The sequence below is a fragment of the Dendrobium catenatum genome, unplaced genomic scaffold (assembly GCF_001605985.2).
Source record: "Dendrobium catenatum unplaced genomic scaffold, ASM160598v2 fragScaff_scaffold_1638, whole genome shotgun sequence".
Taxonomy (NCBI): domain Eukaryota; kingdom Viridiplantae; phylum Streptophyta; class Magnoliopsida; order Asparagales; family Orchidaceae; genus Dendrobium; species Dendrobium catenatum.
Window position 1 is genome coordinate 68,971 of NW_021320100.1, and position 24,728 is coordinate 93,698.

General features: G+C 37.2%; 1 protein-coding gene across 4 annotated transcripts in view; it reads right to left on the minus strand.

Annotated features, from left to right (window-relative positions):
- LOC110106915 (polypyrimidine tract-binding protein homolog 3) overlaps positions 1–24,728 on the minus strand; it is a 53,454-nt gene that overhangs the window by 20,902 nt on the left and 7,824 nt on the right. For all 4 annotated transcript variants that reach the window (XM_020837001.2, XM_020837000.2, XM_020836999.2 and 1 more), the window contains one exon: positions 10,035–10,167. In XM_020837001.2, coding sequence (XP_020692660.1) covers positions 10,035–10,167 — 133 coding nt within the window. The remainder of the gene's footprint in view (positions 1–10,034; positions 10,168–24,728) is intronic.

Here is a 24,728-nt window from a genome sequence, read left to right on the forward strand (position 1 = left end):
ACCACGCTAAGAAAAGCATGCATAGGCGGGGTTTCCAAGGCGATACGAACTTAGAAGAAGGAATTTGGGTGATCACCCGCTTCGTCGCAAGCGTGGGACGCACTCCCTCCCACCACGCTAAGAAAAGCGTGCATAGGTGGTCGTTTTGTCTCGACGAATGTGTTGAAACGGGTTCTCGGAGTTTTAGGGTTTTAGAATTTTATACCTGCGCGGGGTCGACGGCGTTGGCACGTCGATCGAGGAGAGAGTCATTTATTTATTATTATTATAATTATTATTATTATTATTAACTAACTAGAGTTAATTATAATTTAATTTTAATTAATTAAAATTAATATACAATTAATTTATTAATAATTAATATTAATCAAACACGATTAACCTTATTAATCATGATTAATTAAATACTAATTTTAATTAATTATTAATTGTAAGTAATATTTAATTAATTATTATTAATTGATAACTAAAATTAGTTAATTAATAATAATTATGATAATAGTAATAATAATAATATAAATAATAAAATAATAATAATAATAAACAATAAATAAATAAATAAAAAGACCTCTCCCTCTCTTACTCTGGTTCGGCCAAGTCCAGGTCGAAGAAGCACGCTAGGGGGGGGGTGACGGGCAGAGGAGATGGGAAGGCTTGGTGTCAGCAAGAGGAGGAGGTCGGGTAGAGCAAATCGGACAGGGAAGGTGAGCTCGGCACTCTCTCCCTCTCTTTCTCTCTCTCGGCTCAAGTGGACCGAAAGGAGGTGTGGGAAAGGAGGTGTGGGGGATCAGAACTTGTGACTGGATGAGGATCGTGGAAGCCAGAGGTGTTCGGCCAGAGGTGTTCGGAGAGGAAGCTGCGGGTCAAGGCAGAGGTAGGTCGATTCCCTCCTCTCTCTCTCGGCTGAAGAGATCGGAAGGGTGTCGGGATCGCAAACAGAGAGGCAGGGCAAGGGATTCCGTCGTGGCTTGGAGCTCGTGTGTGTGAAATTGTCGTGGGATTTGCGAATGGGAGAGAGCAGGAGAAGAGCTGCTGAATGCTTTGTTGCTCGTGTATTTAACGTCTCTGAGGGAAGTGCAATCGAGGCTGTCGTCGCAGGATTTGAGCAAAAATTGAGGAACGGCGCCGAATGCGCAGTGATTCAGCGGGATTTGAGCGGAATTTCTGGAGGAGTTCGGCAAGTTTCGTGGATCTATCGGGTAAGATGTTTGTATGCAGGATTTTGATTTGAGCTTTCTTCTCCCTTTTGTTCCTTTAGTTATTATTCAGAGGTCAACAATCATCAGCAAAAAGCATACACCAAGGTACATTCTATTGCAAATGTCTAGTGAGAACATCCATGATTAAAGAAAAAAGATATGGACTTAAGGCTGATCCTTGATGTAATCCAACAGAAATAGGAAAATACTTAGTCAAACCACATTGTGTTTGAACACAAGTAATAGCTCCTGCATACATATCTTTAATGATTTAAATATAAGCATTATTAACTCCTTTCTTTTCAAGAACTCACCATAGCACTTCTCTTGGAACTCTATCATATGCTTTCTCTACAACAACAACAACATCAAGCCTTTATCCCACTACGTGGGGTCAGCTACATGAATCCTTTTTCTCCATTGTGTCCTATTAAAGGTCAAATTCTCGTTTAAATCTAATAAAGAAAGGTCATTCCTAATATTTTCTAACCAAGTCTTTTGAGGTCTGCCTCGCCTCACGGACGAAAAATGCCTCAAGGATTATTTACGTAATTTTAAAACTTGGAAATTACTCATAATCCCTAATGATGGTCATGTTGAAAATGAATCTTAACCGGAGGGGATCCTACATAATAAAACATTCTCGAAACTTTGATGAAAAAATAAGCATTTTATAAGTAACTTCAAAGCCACCCCCCACCCCCATAATGGTCGTTTTAAAAGTTAATATAAACCTAAATGATCTGTATCTTTTAAGTGCCCCTAAATCTCAAAATTAATTATGAAGGGGCCTGATTTTAATAAAAGTTCAAAAAACTCAAGAATCACTAAAACTTAAAATATTCAAGATGAAATTTATAACCTAAAAACTTAAAGCAAAAATTTATCCACCCTCCGCAATAGTTTGTTGAGGAGAATAAATTTGAGTACAACTTCAGCGCACACAAAGAACGAATGTCATGTCGAATATATTGCTAAGATTTATTTTCAAACAATCTCCTGCTAGTAAGGACGTGACACACGTCCTCTAATCGGTGATTTTGCTATCAAATGACATCACACATAAATGATTATGATCGAGGCCCTTTGACCAGATGGTTTTGCCACCAAATGTTACAACTAAATTACGATCATGGCTAGAGCCCATATGTTCCCCAATAGTTCTAACTTCTGAATAATGAATCATAGGACATGTTGGAAAGGGTACAAAGCCCTTAGTTAACTAAAGTGGACTCAAATCTCTCCTCATTGTCAAACATTAACCCCAAGTCTACAAGGTACCCTTAAACAAAGTAACTTATGGCTGCCGACAATAATCCTATGTCAGGTTGGGTTGATTAGCTCCTCTAACTAAATAGACTATCATGGTCGCCGGGAGATTTAGCCACCAGAAACGGTCCGCCGCAAATTGTTTCTTACACAGTTTATACCTGCGGTTAACAAACAGCCGGAAAACCACCGGTAGTTTTCAAAACCGCCAAAATTTTATACTAACCGCCGAAAAAAGCCGCCAGTATTTGACAATTTTCATATAGTGGGATGACTGAATCATGCGATCTTAATAAGGACATACATCATTCCCCCATCACCAACTTTAAGTGTATGGTGATAATTTTCAAATCTCGAAATTTCACAAATCCAATTTTAAAACTCCAAAGATGTTGCCACTATACGTTGGCTACATAGTGTCTATTTAACGAGTAGCCTTAATCGAAAGTGTTCTCTTATTATTAATAATAGAGGCTTACGCTTATGAAAAACCAAATCTCATATCATAAAGTCCTAGCAAATGAGGGTGAAATCTCTGGGTAATGTCTTATATAAAACCTAATATGCCTTCTTAAAATTTATTCTGGAATCTAAACTCATTAAAACTCTCCACTCGGCAAAAAGGGCGCGAAGAGGCTGGGGCACATTTCGAAGCCCACATCTATAAGGTCAAGATATAAGAGTTTATTGTAATGAACCTTGCTACACTTAAATCCATTAAATGTGAACTTTGTTATTCCTTTTTATTATATTTTTAGTTTAACTTTGATGCACACATTATCTTTTTAAGATGGAGAATGAAGTTGCATTTTTTGTAAAGAAAAATGAATCTATTAAGCTTATTTTATTGACTCATTATACTTATAATCATTTATATAAAATTAAATTTCGGTAACTACTAAAGAGTGAAACTTTGGTATCTAAGAATGGATATTACTTTCTCATGCATTCTTGGGCTAAATAATTGTAATAAGATTTAAGAGCAGTTCCTATACGTATCCTAGTTTAGACTGTGATCTTAGCCAAGTTGGATTTTTTTATGAGTTCAAGGTTTCTTTTTTTTTTCCTTTTATCTTTTACCCATGTATTATCAAGCATTTTTTATATTTTCATTTCACTCTAAAGGTCAAAACAATCTTTTATTTTTATCACTCATAAGGAGAATACCATACCTCGATAAATGACATTGGCCTCATGAGCAATAGTTTTTCCTAAGTTTACACAAATGGTTGTGGCAACTTTAGCTAAGGCATTTTCTTTGACTTGTAAAAATGGTCTTGGCCATTTCAGTCAAAACATTTGCTTTTATATTTGGAAGGCACATTCAAGTCTTAATCATCCTAAGTTCATTCAAATCGTGGTGACCTCCCATATAGATTCGAAACTTTTTTTTTTACCCCTAAGGACTTTACCATGCCTTCTCCCTATACATGATATTTTCCTTTATCAACTTAGATAACTGTAGACCTTTCAACCAGGGCATTTTCATCTTCAACTAGTGTAAATATCCTTGACCTTTCTAGTTTGAGCATTTTCCTACCTATTATGAAGAGAGATTCAAGTAGCAGTAATCCCCAAATCTGTGCAAATGGTCTTGGCCTTCCATATGGATTGAGACTTCAGTTTATTATGTGTCACTCTTTGAGGGGACATTTTCATGTCTCGCCTTTAGCCTCTAGAACCATGGTCTTTATAATACCCAAAATTTTAAAAATGTAAGCTTAATGTTTTGGCATAACAATTTTCCACGGTTACTCCATTTTATCATTCCCTCATAAAATGTCCAAGTTATTTCCGTTAAATTCTATTTTTAATTCTGAAGATATATATATATATATATATATATATATATATATATATATATGTGTGTGTGTGTGTGTGTATAAATCTATTTAATAGCTTAATCTATTAACAGCTAATATAACAGTTTATTAAATTACATTAGTGTACAAATTATTAATTAGAACTTAATTAATATTATATCACTGTAGCATTTCCACTTTACCTCAACATGCAAAGTGCGGGTGGAAATTAACGGTTAGGAACAGCTGGTAGTGGAAAAAGCAATAGTGTTAGGTTTGTTATATTATATAAGTTAATTAAAGCCTTTGACATCCCTAACCCACTCGTCTATCGTCATTTAGCTTCTGGTGCTCGAAACAGCTAGAGTGCAGAGCAGCAAGCCACAAGCAGAGGGTTTGGGGAAGGAATCAGGGGCTACTGCGGCTGGATGCTTAAAACATAAGGAAAGAATTTCAGTTAAGAAAATAGGAGAAAGGAAAGGATTTTTGATGTTGTTTGATGAAAACATGATGGGGGTAAACTAGAAAGAAAAGTCAAATAAGAGAACACTTGGACAATAGAAACCAAACTCGATTCAATCTAGATTGCAAACATCCAAACAAGCACTAAAACAAACGAAAAGTCGAACAAACGAAACAAAATTATCAAATAAAAACACTATCATCAGAACAAACCGGCAAGCAGTTTCCTCACATGCAACGAAAAGTAGGAAATATATGATAAAATGCTTAGGGCTTACAAACCAAGGGTCCACCATATCAACAAGGTCCAACATCCAACCAAACTCCCCCAGCAAACGTCTCCAAATCAGCCAACAAACACTTCTCAATAGCTCAAGAAGAAGAATACAAGTGGAGTGGAACTTGCGTAGAGAATAAGAGATTAGAAGCCAAGATGAAATAGAGAAGAGGAAGAGATATTTGGAACAAGCTCTCAAGCTTTTCCAAGAAAAGAAACCCTCAAATTTTTAGCAACTTATCTTAAGTTAATCAACAACCTCTTCATAACAAAAACACCTCATATTTATAGTAGAAGAAAAAGGGGAGTCAAACAACCAACTTCCACCTCCAACTGAACCAATCAGGTAAGGGGAAGAGGAAGACCAGCAGGCAACACAAAACAGCTCCCAAAAAGACAGCACAAGAACCGGGTAGAGGCAGCTACAGGAAAGCAGTCAAGGAGGAAACCGAAAAGGCAACACAGGGGACCGGAACCAGCACCCAGCAAATGGGAGGTGAACCAGTCACGGGAACTGCACAAGGGAATAATCAAGGGGATACATGAAGGGGAAGAGACAAGCTCCAACTCCACATAATGAGCTAAAAGAAGAAGAATACCTTTTCAAATTTATGTGCTAAGAAGTGCAATTATTCCTCCAAATAATGAGCTAAACATCAGCTCAAGCATTAATGAGCTAGCACCAAGTAGAACCCAAGTTTTCAGCTCAAAACTAATGCAGTCAAAGCCCAACCCGAGAGCAGCTAAGGCCCAACCCGAGAGGCAGCAAGCAGCCCAAAAAACAAAAGAACCCAAGAAGCTAGCATACCCAAGGCTTGCCATGCCCAAGCACATCCTACCATGATCATTAGATGTTCTCCATCATTGGATAGTATAAAAAAAAAACATAAAACACAACTATAATATTCAAATTACATCAAAATGAAAATAAGCCAAAATATAAATGAATCAAAACAACAGCTAAAAACAATAAGGATAGAGAGGAAGAGAGGTTGTTGGCTGAATTCAGAAGTGGTTAATTGCTGAATTCAGGAAGGGAAGTGAGGAAAGGAGGTTTAGGAGAATAGAGAAAACTTTGGTTGAATGAGGAGAAACTTCTTTGAGGTAAATTTTACCTACTTTTTGGTTGGATTTTGCTAACCTGATGAGTTCCTTAATATTAAGTTAAGCTAGAATGCATTAAATGGTGAAAATGTAATATTGTAATATTTAGATTGTATATAAGAGAAAAAGAGGTTGGGGTACTGTAGGAGAACAAATTCATCCGACTACTCCACAGAACGAGATGAGATACCCAAATTATGGTATAGGAAATAGTAAACTTTATATGATTGCGACCACATTTTTTTATATAATTGTGATAGCATTATTTCCAATTTCATGAAGTATTTAGTTACTGGTTCATTAAGTTCATCAAGTATTTTATTACAATGGCATGTTGATGATTGATATGAGATAAGCTCGCACAAGTAAAGGTAAAAGACCTGGCGAAGTAACCCTTAGAGAAGCTGATGTAGACAAGAGATATAGGGAGCCTATATCTCTTGATCACAATAGACACACAAGAAGAAAACTGACACAATGAGTAGAACTTAAAACAAACTTTATTAAATAAACGCAAACGACCCAAAACTTAACAAAAGATGCTAGGAGATTTTAAAGAAATAAAGAAATTTAAAAAGACGCTATCCTCAGACAACCGTCAGAGCGGGTTCCTCACATGCATCGAATTTGTAGGTTAAATAAGTAAAGTGCATAGAACTAGCAAACTGATGGTCCACCACTGCAAGATTGTCCCAAATGCTTCCAAATCAACCAAGACACGACACCCTAAAGTTGCTTCACTGTTGAGAAGAAGGATACAGATGGAGTGGCACTTGCGGAGAGACGCAGATGTTAGAAGCCCGAGAAGAAAGGGTGGAAAGAGCCCGCAGGATTTCCGGAGGGGATGAGAAAAGAAGGTTGGAAAGAGCCCGCAGGATTTCCGAATAAACCCGCAGGTTAATAGCAAATATGCTCACAAATATCAACTGCTTTCCTTCACAACATCATCTCTTATTTATAGGCAAAGTAAAGGAATGCCAAAAGTCACCTTAGTTAATGTTCCCAACATCCCAAGCTTTTATTTTTCAAAGGATTTCAAGAGACATTTCGGAAAATAGCCCAGCATCTCACGGAACCAAAGAGCCAGCAAGCAGGCCGAAAATTCAAAGCAGCACAGCTACGGGAAAAGCATCCCATTTCGGAAAAAACAAAGGCTGGCTGAATTCCCGAAGGTAAAGCATTAAAATCAATAACTTCCACATTAATATTCTGTATTGAATTCAGCCACCATTAAGAGCAGGCCACGGTTTTCCAAGAGACAAGAAGAAAAGGGGAAGGGGAAGGGACAAGGCCACTCCAAAAGTAAACTTCATAATGAGGTACCTTTTGAGAATTAAAGAGCTACTAAACTTCAGCTCAAGCAACTTAGAGAACAAGCTCAAAACCGAATGCTCCAAAACAGCCAACCCGAGAACCACCACCAGCCAGGGACCAATCGAGCCAGCAAACCAAAGATCTACCAAGCCATATGCACTACCTACCATGATCATTGGATGCTTTCCCATCATTGGATAGCTAAAAAAGAAAAGAAAATAAAATAGAAAACAAAATATACTATTGTTCAAATAAAATAAAAAGTATAGAAATTCTTGATAGCATCAGAAGCAGTATAGAATACCCTACACTCCCTCACTTCTAAAAGTTTGGAATTCGGACCCAACTTTAAATGAGAGAGCTAACCTCAATTCTAAAAGTTGAGAATGCGGGCCCAACATTGAATTAGAGAGTTATAGGTGTACAAAAGCCTATAGTCATCATATGACTTGCCCAAAAATATTGAACAGTCAAAAGAACATGAAATGTGAAAAGTTAAATATATATTGATGTTTGGTACATACTTATTATATAAATCCCCATCTTATTTTAAATTGACTGCAAACATATTTCTTATTTTGTATATTATGCTTGTGTATTTCATTGTGCTCTAGCTCATTAATAGTGATTATACTGCAGGAAAGATAAGAAACCAGTATGACACTAGGCAGGAGGGTTGGCTGCATTTTTTGTGTACATATATTTTGGGTATACATAGAAGTCGGAGTAGGAAGTTGTTCAAATAAACTTTTGGGTATGTAAATATTATTTAAAAATTTAGTAAAGCTCTATATTTCTTTATGTATAGTGTATATGCTTCCAAATAGGAAATTGATAAATAAATTGGTAAAATTGAAAAGTGCATAATATTGGGATAGTCTAGATAGGCTATTCCTACTCACATGATTCTAATAGAAGTATTTCATAATGGATGTTAATAAGAAACATATCTATTCTGATTCTCCTTCTCTATTACACTCCATGTTGATTTTCAGGGGTCAAAATGGGGTGCAAGTCTTTTTCCTTGATCAAAGCAAATAGTATTGTGTCACTCCATGAATAAACTCTCCTAATTTAAGTGAGTTCCCCTACTCCTTCAGGCTTTCATATCACACCTAGCTTTCTTAAAATCAAGTCATCGACCTGAAATTCTCTATATTAAATATATGAGTTGAAATGACTATCCACTCCATTTAGGTAATCTTTGCTTCAAGTTCTATCTTCTCTTAGTTAAAAAATATCTACAATCATAATCATCGTAGAGTGTTAAAAGACACCAACATAAGAAACCAAAAGAAATAGACAAATTAAAGAGAGACACGTCCATAATGACAAAAGTTATCAACCACAAATTCAAGAAATTCATCATCGAGATGAAGGGGAGCATGTCAATGAGACAAAGAGAAAGATGTCAATGGGGTGACAAGAAATTTGTCAATAGGCAGCAAGAAAGTAGCCAACCACAATCCTGAGGAGTTGTCAACCACAACGCCAAAGAGAGCCACCACCCACAGCACCAAGACCAAGGTCATGCGATAGAGAACAAGCAAATAAGTATCCCAGGATCCAAGGAGTTGATTAACCCTTATGGGTCAAGGAGAGAGAGAGATATATATAAAATCATCAGGTAAAGAGTTTGATTGTAATTAACGAACCAAAATTCCAAAACCTATATTCCAATACATCAAGGTATATTTAGATCATCAGAACGATCTAGAAAATGGGAAATAATGATGAATGCGTCTTAAAAAGAGGCCAACAAGAACTTGAGAGTTACTTAGTAGAAATACAACACAAAACAGGATCAGACAAGAAGACTCCAAAAAGGTATATAGAAAAAATAAAAAATTTATTGATCAACCAATTATGCTTGAAAGATTTCAGAAGTAGAAGAAATATCAAAAGAAGTCACATTCATCAATATTCTAAGTTAGCATATATAGGTTCATTGTCATGTAGTATTACTTGATCCAAGTATTTCCATTGTGAAGTTATTAGCACATATGATTTTTTACCACTAAAGCATGTCATCAACACGAATATATCTTGCATAGACTTGGACAAATAAAGAATGAATATGGAAAGGTTACCATTTTACCTCCTTATGGTTAATGTTCCCCAATTATAGCTCATTGAGTAATCATTATGACTCGAGCAGATGGCTCAAGTATGGAGGTTTAGCTATTACCCGGGATAGCCAATGCTAAATTATCAATTAGTCAAATGGCTAATCAAACGTGTATGGACCAAGAATATTTTTAAATTCACATTTTATTTGTCCGTGTGACAGATTTATTGGATATTATTTTTTTTGCATTAACAATGATTCTTAATAAGACACTGAAAAAAAAAAAAAAAGATTGATGTAGCCGACCCCATGTAGTGGGATAAAGGCTTGATGATGTTATTGTTGTAACAATGACTAAAAATGATTAGACATCTTGTTAGTTTATATTTACAACTAAGATTACTAACTTCAAGTAACCAATCACAATAGCAATATCCAAAAAATTTTGTATAAGTCTTTGAACCCAAGTCTGAATTCTGCTAAACAGAAAGCAGTAAGCGGTTAAAACATAGAAGATAAAGCATGAAAGAAAATCGAACCTGCCAATTTATGAAAGGTGACAATCTTTTCCACAAACCCATATGGAGAAAAAACTTGATGCAGCACTTCCACAGTTATGGGGTGGAGCATTGAATGTACAGTAACTAAGAGAATTCTATTGGGCTCCATTCCCTGGATCAAAAGGAAGCAGATGTTCATATACAAAAGCTTAAAAGAATTAAAGATTAAGGATGAAACATATTAAGAACATTTTGCAATAACATGAATAGAAAAAAGTTCAGATAAAGTTAATAATAAAAAAAAGATGAATATATTGCAAACCAACCACTTAAATATCAATCCATAAAGCTTGTTATACCAAGCATATTAATTCAGAAGAAGAGAATATTGAGAAAGATGGGATGGCACATGCAATGATAAGGTGATTATAAACAATCACCTACATAGATGCCATAAGAGAGATGTCAACTATGCATGCATAAATTACAATACAAAACAATATCCAAATAACTGATAAAAAACTCTGATTTAACTTGAAGGTTTTTATTGCTGGACTTCTAACTTATTAAATTATTATAATAGTTAACAATATTTTGTTCAACTCTAATGTTTAATTGGGCAATAAAATTTTCATAAATTAAAAATAAGTCATAAATGAAAAATCACCTGAGAGTAAGAGCAAAATAATCACAATATATGTAAGCAATATAAATGCACCCAAGGCTGAAAGTTAAGTAGGTAATTTTGAGAAATTTTAACAATTAAATCATTGTCTTTTATAGTCCTGATTATCAAAAAAAATTCCAATAATTTCAAAAATAACTCTTAGGAACTCTTTAGTTTATGGCTTGGCATTCATAGTTGTGCTACTAAATTAGTTTAAATTAACTCAAAATAATACACATAAGATTCACTGAGGCACATTTAAGACTTTGTTCACCATTGGAATAGTCTTCAATAGCAAAGTTTAACTGCCTTGTCTTCCCCATGAAAAAAAATGAGCCAAAAAACTTGAGGACGCATGGTTAATTCACTTATTATTCAGCTTGAACTGTTCAAAATAACACAAGGTTCAATAATCTCCCTACTATTTTTTATAATTCCAAACACTCTTAAGGCATAACAAGGGTAAATACCTTCTATTATCAAAATAATTTATACATACCTCTGTGAGCATAATAAATTTTTTCAATTAGAAGATAATTATGAATCTATGATGCACCAACACATCTCCTCAAAAAGACGTGCAGTATCCGACATGTGTCCAACACGACGCGCGTCTGACACTCCTCCGACACGTGTCGGACAAGCCGAAAATGTGTCCGATTAAAAAAATATTAATTACAGATTGGACACACGTGTGTCTTAAATATTTCATTGTTTTTTTAAATATTTTTTTTGTATTTAAAATTATTATTTATTTAAAATATAAAAACTAATTTTTTTATTTCCTATCCACAATACCAAATCAATCGTCTGCACTCAATACCTCGTTCATAGAATATTCTCATTTTCATTTCTCTTTGGTGGGTCGAGATTTTAGTTTCACAACAATGCCCAATGTCATCTCAACATTGACGTCTGACGTCATTACAACATCGACATTTCACAACCATCTCAATATCAAAGTTTGGCACTATCTTGGCATTGAAACTCAACGCTAGCAATTTCTACACCCACAACTTGACAGCTCATCTTTATCTGACGTCTTCTTAACATCGATGACCAACGCCCTCTCAACATCGACGACCAACGCCCTCTCAACATCGACGACAGATGCTATTGATGCCCCATATTTACTGCATAACATCGATTTCCGACTCTCGATAGTATTGTCTCCTTTCTCGATGTCTGATGCACGGCATCGATGCCCAACTCTTGACATTCTAATATTAATTATTTTAAACAAATTCTAATTAAATAACTTATTAATTCTATATTATTTTTAATATTACGATTATTCAATTTTTATACGCTATTTTTAAAATTTAAAAGTTATTATACCGTGTCCAACTGATATTCGTGTCCTATATTTTCAATAATTGTCATGTCCGGTATCCATGTCATTGTATCCGTGTTTGTGCATCATAGTTATGAGCACACAAAATTTTGAATTTGAATTTTTTGAGAGTGAAAGTGTTCATAATTTGCATAATTTTTTCGATGTATTTTCAACTTGCAAACCATCACGATAAAAGATCATTACCTTTACATAGTAGCATAAGTGCGTCGAGTGAAACTCAAACTCCACTTAGATAAAGATCCACTTAAATATTTCCTTAGAATGAAAGTGACTAGATAAAAAAAGGACATTGTTGTTTCTAAAAAGAAATATATTCTATATCTTCTTATGGAGACTAGTATGCTTGGATACAAATATGTTGATACTCTTATGGATAGGTAAAAGACATTTGGCACTGAGAAAGAAAGTACATCTGTAGATAGTGGGAGATATTAAAAACTTATTGGACGCTGATCTATCTTTCACAAACTCTGGCATATATTGGTTTTGAAATTAGTATTGTAAGTCAATTCATGCACAATCCTAAAAGGAACACATGGAAGCAATCTATAAGACTCTTAGACACTAGGGAAAGGTATATTTTTCAGAAAGACTGTGAATCGTGACACTGAAGTATATTTAGATGCAAAGTAAGTAGGAAACATCATTGAAAGAAGATCAACTTTTGGATATTGTTCTTTTGTCTGGGGTAATATTGTTACCTGGAGTAAAATATAATCAGTGCTAGCCAGTTGTGCAAAAGCTGAGTAAAGAGCATTGGCAAAGGGAATTTGTGAAGGAATTTAGATAAAATAGGTTCTTAGTGAACTAGGACAAATGAGTTCATCTCATATTCTGATGATGTGTGATATTCAGGCAGCTATCAGCATAGCTAAAAATCACGTGCACCTTGAATAGACTAAGTATGTTGAAAATGACAGACACTTCATCACTGAGAAGGTGACTAGTGATCATGTTAAATTGAAATACATCCCTACCTAGCAAAAAACTGCAAACATCCTCACCAAAGCTTTACCTACATTTAACTCTGAAGAGTTAATTTACAAGCTTGGATTCTATGATATATATTCTCCAGTTTGAGGGGGGGAGTATTGAATATTTGAAGGTTCAAGTTAAAGGGGAGATTGATTGCGATCTTCTCCTATGATTTTGTTTCTAAATTTTTAAGAAAGATTTAATCTCCTATTATTTTGTTTCCTAAATTTTAGGAAATAATTAAGTTAGTTATTTCCTTTAATAGACATTCATAAAGGATATCCTTAATATGAGTATGGTTAGGTCATTGATCCACTAGAGATAAATTCATGAAGAGACTGAGGCTCCAAATTCTAATACAAGTAACGTAAATTAAAGTAATAAAATTATGAGCAAGCAAGCGAGACAAAGTAGCGTAGATTAAAGCAATAAAATTATGAGCAAGTAAGAGAGACAAAGTGAGCAAGTAGTTACAATGGTTGAGCTATTTCACAAGTCTAAGCCCACTCCTAAACCTCACCATTAAAAATTCCACTCACCTACTTCACTAACTCCAAAGGTTAAGACTAAGCTTCTACCTCTACAAACCAAAGTCAAAAAAAAAGCATTTTACCAAGCTCAAGGCCAACCACTACACTTGGTCTTTTTTCACAAGCTCGGGATCAACCATCAAAGGCCTTTTCACAAGTTAAAGGACAACACATCACAATGAGAGATTTATAAGAACCAAGTTATAACATCATAAAACAAGATCTACAAAAAAGAAATAAAAAGTAAATGATGTCCCAAGGGAAGCACTAATGCGCAAATGTAAAAAACAATCTAAGAATTATAAAATTTTCAATGATCAAAGATATTTAACAAACAAATATCTTAACTAATGTAAGAACAAAGCTAAAGGAAAAAACTAAGCTTCAAAAGTTTTCAACCACCTCCAATAGACAGCTCAAGAGATGTTGAGCAAATAAAAGCTCAAAGTGGAGGAAGAACCTAAGCACAAGAAGTATAGATGAAGAAGAGTAAATCTTATAGCTTGGAGAAGTCTTGGGAGCATGAGCTTAGAGATAGAAGCATTCAAGAATCATTTTAGGGTCACATATATATATATATGTATATATGTATATATATATATATGTATATATGTATATATATATATATTATAGTTTTTGTATAAAAACATCCAAATACTGCCTTGTTTCCATCCAATTACATTGGAAGAATAGAAAATTAATGATTACTATAAATGGTCCTCAATAAATGAGGATCGATGGTTGATGAGTTGGCTCTAAGTGATTTGGGTACCAAATGAGCAACTAAACTGTAGAAAAAAAAATTGGAAAAAGCATAAATAGACTGTGGTTGACCTAGTCAAGAATTGAAGACCAAAAACAACCAACCTCTACCATTCAACCTATAGGTTAATTTTGCTCCAAAATCAAGTGGAGCAACCTAACTCACTGGTTATTTCAAAGAGTTTAGGTTGATTTCATACAACAATTGACAAAACATGCTTTGCTGATTTTCATTTTAAACATTACCTTGATTTTGGTTAGAAATGACTACCAACAATCGGTTAGTAGCACATATTTTGAAAATTCCTGTTGTTAGTAGCACATATTTTGAAAAATCAAGGATTTTTCAAATATGTAGGGTCAGATCATATTTTAGATCATTATCAGGAAAAGAGGATCCTCTGAACATAGTCTTCAACGGATTGGTTGGTCTCAAAGTCGATGTCGAAGAATGGAGACCGGAGGATGTCGATGAACCCTTGGTCGTCAAATATGAAACCGTGATCACATTCAGGATCGGTCATTCATGAGTAAGGAGACCGAGAGAGGCGTTGTTTCTCCTTCCTTGGGTGTAGTATCAAGCATAGGAGAAGGGGTATAGGGGAGGAGGGAGAAACTTGGGTGGCCGGCCAAGGCTAGGAGAGGGGCTGAATTTGATTTCAGATTTTGTGGGTTGACTAGAGAGGGAAATTAAATTTCAAAATTGATATGCAATTTCAAATTTAATTAGGAAATGGATTGAAGATTTTGAAATTTAAATTCCTAATATAAAGAGGGAAAAGGAGGAGGGTAGGGGGTCGGCCCTTTGATTAGGGGTTTGATTAGGGCTCCAAAGGTAAAGAAAAATAATGTAGAAGAGATAGGAGGGAGGGGCCTGATGCTTGCTTGGGGATTGGGGCTTTAAGTGGAGGAGTTAATGCTTGCTCTTTTAGAATCCTGAAATAGGAAAGGATGTTTTAAATCAAATCTATTTAAAATTTAAATAGACATAATTAAAGGGACTTTCCTAAAATAGGGTTCCTCATTTAGGAAATAAAATTCAAATTCAAATTCAAATTTAAATTGCTTGTGGAGAAGAAAAGGGAAGATATTGGTGGAGGAGGTGGACCACGAACCTGGACTCTTCCTGCGATTGGTGGATAGTATGTCGCCCTCACCTAGGGACTTCAAACTCTCACAAGAGCTCTTAAACTCGATAAAACACAAATGATGGAATTTTTTATAATAATCATCATTACCCTCTCCAAAGAGGAGGGGCTATAAATAGTCAAATATAATAGTAAAATAAAAAGACAAAAGTGCCCCCTGGGTTACATGAACCTACTCCCTCAAGTGAGGGTAAAAATGAAAAAGGTAAAATAATAAATCAAATTCAAATAATATCTCAAAAATAGAGTGGTGTAATCATGGCCATAGATCTTCGGCCACTCCTCTGGTAAACTCTCCACTGTCAGATGTCCTCATCATTCTTTCGGGGTGAAAAAGAGCTCGACTCCATCGAGTACGCATCCCAGGTACTCTCACAGATCTCTAATGCATCTGAGTCAATCTGCTGAAGCTCCTTGCGCTCTAGCTAGGTGTCTTCTGACTCTGGCTCACCTCTACACCTTATCAAATACCTTCTTAATCCATCCTCTTTTGTGGAAATAATATCATCACTTAGAATCATATCAACTTTCTCCACAACAGGTGTTTTGGGAAGATTTGAAAGTGGAGAAAGGCTTGGGTTCTCACAAGGTGGGATCACACAAGGCTCGGTTTACAGTAAATTATAGGTGGATTAAACTTTGGACCTTCATAGGCTACTAAATTTTCAATATTAAGAGAGAGATTAATATCGAAATCTACAGACAAATCCACCACATAAGCATTATCATTGATCTTTTTAAATATTTTGAATAGTCCTGCACTTTTAGCATGTAATTTCTTAACAGTCCCTTTTGGAAACCGTTCCAAACGAATTTGGACCATCACTGAATCACCAACTTAAATTTTTTTCAATCTTCACTTAAGATCAGAATGAAGTATATAATTCATATTACTTTGTTTAATTTTGCGTGTAATTTCTTTATGTAGTTCATGCAGATGCAATGCAAATGAAGATGCAAACTCATAAATCATATACTTATGGCACATGGGTATGAGATCTAAAGGCTATCTAGGTTTGTACCCATATACAATTTCAGCAAAACTCAAGCAGTGGTGCGGTTCATAAAATTGTTATAGGAAAATTCAGCCGTGGGGACTTTGGAATTCCAATATTTAACATGCTCACCCACTAAGGATCTCAACAGGTTTCCTAAACTCCTATTGGCCACTTCAGTTTGGCCATCAATCTGAGGATGAAAGGTAGTGGAGAATTATAATTTGGTGCTCATTTTCATCCATAGAGTTTATCCAGAAGCAACTTGTGAATTTTACATCCCTATCAAATACAATGATCTTGGGTAAACCATGTAATCCGACGACCTCATTAAAGTACAGTTTGGCAATATGGGAGGCATTGGATATTTTAGAACATGGTAGGAAATGTGCCATCTTGGAGAAGATGTCAACTACGACACATATGTCATCATTCCTACGAAAAGTCTTGGGCAAACCTAGGACGAAGTCTATGCTGACATCTTGCCATGGACAGCTGGGAACTGGTAATGGGGTGTAAAGACCTGTGTTCTGCTTTCATTGTTTCGCTAGTTGACAAGTGTGGCACCTACTGACCATTTTACCCACATCTTTCTTGAGGTTGGACCAAAAGAAATGGTACTCTACAACCTCAATAGTTTTATCATGACTAAAGTGCCTGTCGAGACCTTCAGCATGAAGCTACCAAATAAGGAATTCCCTAAGGGAAGTGCTAGGAACAAAAAGCTTTTGAACTTTAAAAAGGTATCCATCTTCAAGGAGGAAATCATCCACAAGGCACGTGTTACTTGTGGTCAAGAGGGAGTAAATCTCCTTGAAGTCAGGGCATTCTAAGTACTCTTCTTTGACTTATTCAAACCCAACGACTTTTGCCTTCATTTTGGTGGTAGTCATCATATGACGACTAAGAGCATCGGCAGCTTTGTTTTCAACACCCGCCTTGTGCTTAAAGGTATAGGTGTATTCCTGTAAGAATTCTACCCCCAACGGCCAAGGTGTGCTTTAAGCTTTTTCTGGGAATTGATATAACGAAGAGCCTCGTGATCTGAAAAGATGACGAACTCCTGCGGGAGCAAGAAGTGTCACCAATATTGAAGGGATTGGATCACCAAGTAGAATTCTTTGTCGTACGTGGAATACAGTTGCAAGATGTCGTTCAGTTTTTCACTAAAGTAGGCAACAGGGTGATCTTCTTGGGACAGCAATCCTCGAATTCCAACCCCCGAAGCATCGTAGGTGACTTCAAAGACCTTGGAGAAGTCAAGAAGTCTCATCACTGGAGCATTCCACCATTCTTTTTTTTTATTTTCTCAAAGGCTTTGGTGGCAGCCAAGGTCCAATAAAAATCCCCTTTCTTTAAACAATTAGTGATAGGAGACACAGTGGTACTAAAGTTTTTGATGAATCTCCTATAGAAAGTGGCTAAACTGTGGAAGTTGCGGACTTCCGGATGTTTTGAGGAACTGACCATTCCAGAATGGCTTTCACCTTCTTGGGGTCTACAGAGACCCCTTGGGCAGACATAATAAAGCACAGAAAGACTACTCAATCAACAAGGAAAATGCATTTTTAGGGTTAGTGTAAAGTTGCTCATTCCTTAAGACTTCACAGACCTGCCTCAAGTGGTCTAAGTGCTAACTCACATATTAGCTATAGATAAGGATGTCGTCAAAGTAGACAACGACAAATTTTTCCATGAAAGGGCGCAGCACTTGGTCATGACTATCATGAAAGTACTTGGGGCATTACTCAACTCGAAAGGTATGACCATCCACTCGTACAAACCATCTTTGATCTTAAAGACAATCTTCCACTCATCACCGGGTTGAATCTGGATCTGGTGATACCCACTCTTAAGGTCAATCTTAGAGAAAATAGTAGCTCCTGTCATCATGTCAAGCATATTGTCTAATCTCGAGATTGGAAAGTGATATTTAACATTTATTTTGTTGATGGCACAGCTATCAATGCGCATTCTCCAAATATCATCCTTCTTTGATATAAGAGAGCCGGTATAACAGAAGGACTGAGACTTTCCTTATGTAGACCAGTAACTAGTCCACTTGCTTTTTAAAATCAGCATTTTCCGTAGGTTTCATGCGATAGTGGGGTAGGTTGGGAAGTGATGCACTGGGGACAAGATCAATAGCATGTTGGATGTCTCTTATGGGAGGAAGTTGATCAGGAAGATCATCAGGGAAGACATCAGCAAAGTCACTCAATATGGGTTGGACCTCCTGAGGAATAGGCTCATCAGACTCAAAGGAAGTCTCACAGCCAACCAAGGCGTATGGGGGTGAGCCTTGTGCAATTTCAGAATCCAGGACCTTGGCTGTCACAAGATTTAGCCCTTTCTTGCGCTTGACTGGATTGGGTTTAGGGTCGTCCTTAACCCTGCCCTACGTTGGCAGAATTTTGATCTTTTTGCTCGCATGTTCAAACACACAGGTGTTTAAATGCCCATAGATGTAGACATCATTATCGAAGAGCCAAGGACGCACTAGGATGATTTGTCCAACATCCATCACCAGAATATTACACCACACATTCTCCTTATAATCAACGAAGGAGATGGGTATGAGGCTTTGTTCGTTCACCTCTAAGGTAGTAGTGTTGACCCAAGCTACCTTGAAGGGTTTAGGGTGAGGAACGACAGACAGACCAAGTTTAAACATCATGTTCGAGGAGACAGCATTAATGCAACAGTCACTATCCAATATGAGTTTACAGTTTTTATCTTTAATTTTAGTGTAGGTGTGAAAGATTGAAGTCATACGGAAATCATCAGTGGTAACAGGTTATGGCAGTGCACATCTCACCACGCAGATAGGAGAGGTGTCTACTTTTTGTATACAGTGAATGACAACTGTGTCATCATCCTCCTCAAAGAATTCACCATCATCTTCAACTTGGTGAATCTGGTCGGCCTCGGGCTCAAGTTCATCTTCAGTGATCTCCTCAATAATTGTGACTTTATAAGAACTAGAACACTGAGAAGATATATGTCCATATCTCTAGCATCGAAAGTACTTGGTTCCTGGGTAGGACTAAGGGGTATTTGGGGTAGGAGGCTTGCCCCTAAAATCGGAAAGGGGTGTAAGAAGACCAGAGGATGGCTGGTTAGTGTTCCCTAGAGTCTGCCAGGAAGTGGAGTGGTGAGGGGCAGATCCACTGGAAGGTCTGGAGGGTCTAGCATCCTTATGTTGGCTAGGGTGCTGGGGACGGGTCTCCTCAAGGTCAAAAACTAGGTTGTACGCATTTCAAAAGTAGTGGCTCAATGGGCAAACAGTTCGTTGCGCAGATCCTCACACAATCTGGTACAAAACATGAACAGAATTTGAGCGGGGGTAGTAGAGGTCTCCCCCTTGCAGCGAATCAGGTAATCATTAAAGGATGCAATGTATTCCTTTACGATTTATTACCCTGGGTCAACCTATTCCACCTATCTAGAAGTTTAGGGAAGTACGAGGGAGGTATATACTTTTGTTTGAGCTTGCATTTCATTGAAGGCCAATGAGTGATGGGATACTCGTTGCGGGATTCTCTAAGTGATGAGGACATCAGTAGAAGATTCCATGTGTCTATCACAGGAGACATCACAGATCGACAGCCAAGATCAGGAGCATCTATTTATGAGTTATTTTATGTTATTGCATTAGTATTATTATTATTATTTGTTTTAGTTGACCTTTGTACCCCTATGAGGGAGTTTAAGTGAGTTGTAGCCCGAATGACATATTTGTCTTTGAGTTTTCTTTGTTATGGAAGCAGGAAGCCTATATATATAGGCCCTAGACTTTGTATTGGTTTTAATAATTGTTTAATAAAATTTCTGATTTTCTTCTCTCAAGCTTGTGAGTTCTTGAGTGATGAAGTCCCAAGGTGTGGGCAAAGCAATACTCACTAGTCGCGGAGGTGCTCCGGGCTCGTGGTCCAACTTTCCCCTTGCTTCAAGCTGCCGGCCATCACCTCCCTTATGTGTTAAGCCGCCGGCTATTCCCTCCGGGTACTCCAATAGCTATCCACCACCCAATCTTCCCTCTCACCCATTAGCACCTCTCCCTACTCCCACCATAGTGCTAACCTAGCCCTCCCAAATCCAACCCCTCCATCACCCTACCCAAACCATAGTCACCGCCCCTTCCTTTGGATCCTCTTGATGATGATTTCAATCATCATTATTGCTTGCCTAAAATAGCCAAATTGATTTAAGAAAGATTTTAATTCTATTTGAAATTCAAATTCGAATTTTCAATACTTTCCTAAATTAACCCATCTAAATTAGGAAAATACCTAAATTAAAGTCTAATTTAATGTTAAATTAGATTTGATCCTATTAATTGATTCCTAATTTAAGATAATGAATTAGGAAGCTTTTAATTTCCCCCCAATCTCCTCCTTCCCCATACATGTCGTCGGCCCTCCCCTCCCCTTGCCCTAATTTAGGATTCAAATTTGAATCCTAATTTCCCTCCATTCTTATTAATCCTTTGGATTGATTACTTTCCTTCGTAATTAACCTAAAGATCCTAAACCCCCTCCCTAACACTAGCCGTCCCCTTCTCTAGCCGAACCCACCAAGCCACCGGCTCCCCCCTCCTCCCTCCTTCCTGCACAAGCCGCCATCCTTCAACAAATCCAAGGTTCACAATAAAGAAGATACCCATATTCATGGATGGTCGATCCTGAAGTCGACCACGGATTTGCGTGCAATTCTGAAGGACTAATTGATATCCTGTAATCACCCTTCTTTGACCCCAACTCGGAGTTTAAAGATTCAGTCGAAGACTATGTAGACCGCATATTATTTCGTCTCGCCGAGACAATCGACAAACAACGACCATCCAGACTGTGACAACTCGTCGGACATCCACCTGCGCCTCCTCCGGCTACCCTCCCGTGGATCAAGACCATCAGCGTCATAACTTTCTTAGTGGCATCGATTGGTTTGTTGAAGATATCTCTCCGCTAAAGCCCCTCATATAGTGTGAGTGAGACAGGAAACTCTAGGTGAAAGCTCATAATATTAACCTGTGGATTATTATTCCAGCACATCTAGGTTTATTGTATTTTCTGATATTGTTTTAAATTGATATGTTCTCCTAAATTGTAACTGCATGTCAGAGCAAAACTTCATTGGATAATTCCTAAAATTAATTCATGTGATTCATTAATCTTAAAGTAGCAATCTTATAATAATTTTATCATTTCATTGCAATTCTTGTTTGTTTCGCATCACTAAGGCTTTCAAGGTTTGCCCAATATTGGCTAGCCATACCCGTGAGTTTCATTTTAGCAAATCTAACCTTTCTAGCCTCAAATATATTGTACCATTTAACGAAACTATCTATACCCTTGATCCAGTCCAAAAAGAGCTGGGGATCGAGAGTACCATCAAAGGTTGGGGCATCGACCTTAATATTTTTCAACATAGGTGTATCAGGATCGTTATTAAGGTCATGACCATATTAGGGAGCTCGATAAGGGGCACAGGGGTGTCCCTCATCCGGTAAGGTGTCATCCCCATACAAGGAGGCCTAGAAGGTGTGTAAGGTGTAGGGTGATTCCAAACTCGATCTAGTGTGTTAAATCATTCCGTCTTTTGACGACGAAGCTCAGCTAGGTTGACTTGATTTTCTCTAAGTTTTTGACTGATTGTGTTCATTTAACCTACCAATAGATCTAAAATTCTGTGAATTTGTTCTAGGTCCATCCTATGTCTAAGGGTGACTCAGAACTATGCAGATGTTAAAGAAAAATAATATGATAGCATGCAAGTAAATTTTAATGCGTGCAAGATGAGATTTTAGATGCTAAACATGTACGAAAGAAATCCTAATAGGCACCTAAAATGCAACCATGCTCTGATGCCAGATGATGTATGACTAAAGGCGTGGGTTGATTTTAAGTAGGAAATTATACACTTATTGCAGAACAATCACAACTATTCAACTTCTAGCAATTTTAAATTAAAGATTGAAAATAATAAAAAGATTAATATATTAGGCAATTTGTTACACGATAATCGTTAGGACCACAAAATAATCAATTTAAATCAAGCTTTTCAATACATGGAAGTTTTCAAAGGAAATCCCAATAATAACATTTAGATTAGTCACCATGAAAATCCCTCACTCAACTCTTTATAATTGGTGAGAACAGAGAAAGCTAGCATAACTTTTATGATGCCATGATGAAGGGAAAACTTAGAAGAGAATAGACTTTGAGGAAAATTCACTTTTGTCAGGATTCGAAAATAAGTCGCCACTGAATGGAATGGTGTTGTTGGTCGATAGCGGTGACGAGGAGGATCCTCTCAACATAGTCTTCAACGGATTGGTCGTTCTCAAAGTACGTCGAAGAACAGAGACTGGAGGATGTCGATGAACCCTTGGTTGTCGAATACGAAACCATGATCACGTTCAGGATAGGCCATTCATGAGTATGAAGACCGAAAAAGGTGTTGTTTCTCCTTCCTTAGGTGTAGTATCAAGCATATAAGACGGGGAGTAGGGGAGGAGGGAGGAAGTTGGGTGGCCAGCCAAGGCTAGGAGAGGGGCTGAATTTGATTTCGGATTTTATGGATTGACTAAGGAGGGAAAGTAAATTTCAAAACTAAAATTTAATTTTAGATTTAAATAGGAAGTGGATTGAAGATTTTGAAATTTGAATTCCTAATACAAAGAGAGAAAGGAGGGTAGGGGGCCAGCCCTTTGATTAGGGGTTTGATTAGGGTTCCAAAGGGGAAAGGGAGATAATGTAGGAGAGAGAGGAGGGAGGGGCCGGCGGCTTGTTTGGGGATTGGGGGTTTAAGTGGAGGAGTTAATGCTTGCTCTATTTAGAATCATGAAATACGAAAGGATGTTTTAACTCAAATCCTATTTAATATTCAAATAGACATGATTTAAAGGACTTCCCTAAAATAGGGTTCCTCATTTAGGAAATAAAATTCAAATTCAAATCTAATTGAATACGAATTTAAATAGTTTCCCAAGTTATAAGGAGCTAATTTAGGAAGGGTTTTGAATACTAGATTTAAAATTTTGGAGCCAATGAAGAGGTTGGCCGGCGGCTTAGGCAGGAGGATTATGGTTAGGGCCGACGGCTAGGGTTAGGACTAGGAGTTGAGATTTGGGCCGGTGGCTATGGGAAGGGGAAGGGCCTTGCTGGCCGACGGCTAGGAGGATGGAGGGGCTTTGGACCGGTGGCTAGGAGGATGGAGTGCTTTGGGCCAGCAACTAGGAGGGAGGAAGGTGGAGGCCGGTGGTTAGGAAGAAAAAGGGAGTGAAGGCCGACGGCTTGTGGAGAAGAAAAGTGAGATTATTGGTGGATGAGGAGAACCACAAACTCGAACGCTTCCTGCGGTCAGTGGATAGTACGTCGACCCATCATAGGGACTTCAAACTCTCACAAGAGCTCTTAAACTTACCAAAACACTTGTGAATCTGATTTCAGGAAATATAATTTTGATGATAACAAACATTTCTATTTTTCTACGACTGTCTTGCCTACTAATATTTCAGGTCCACAAGATCAAATTGCAAATCAAACCAGCTCAATATTGGGTAGATTAGGACTGAGTTAGCTTGTAATGTACGTCAAGTGTCTTTTACCTTTTCTTGAGTCCATTATAACAATATGGGTTCTGATGTTAAGTAACCTTGCACACACACACTTGGGGGAAAAATTCTAACTGTTTTAGAGTTTTCTGTTTTCGATCATATCGTACGGGATTATCTCAAATCATCCTGGACGATCAGTTAAAAATAAAAACCCTAATTACGGCATCCTGATTAAGGCATCTGCAATTAAGCAAATCGTCCTAGACGATATTATCATCATCCGGGACGATAGGATCAAATCAGAAAGAATCAACCGTCACAACCTCTTAGGTATGTTTTATTATTGAACATCATCCAGGACATCGTCTAGGACGATGCACTACAATTATGCCTAAATTAGTTTGGTAATTAAGGAAAGCAATTAAGGTTTGATTGCTTGATCATATGATCCTGGACGATCGCAGGATCGTCCGGGACGAATAGTTAACAAACCTTAGTTCTTCCTGGAAGATACATAATCGGCCTGGCTCCATCCATGGCGATGTTCTGGCCGATATATGATATTTTGTACTAATCGTCCCGGACGATCGTGAGATTGGCCTGGACAATCAAGTTATTTTTTTATCGTCCAGACATCCATCCAGGGCGATGTTCTGGACAATATGTGACGTTTTGTACTAATCGGCTCGGACGATCATGAGATCGTCCTGGACTATCAAGTTACTTTTCATCGTCCAG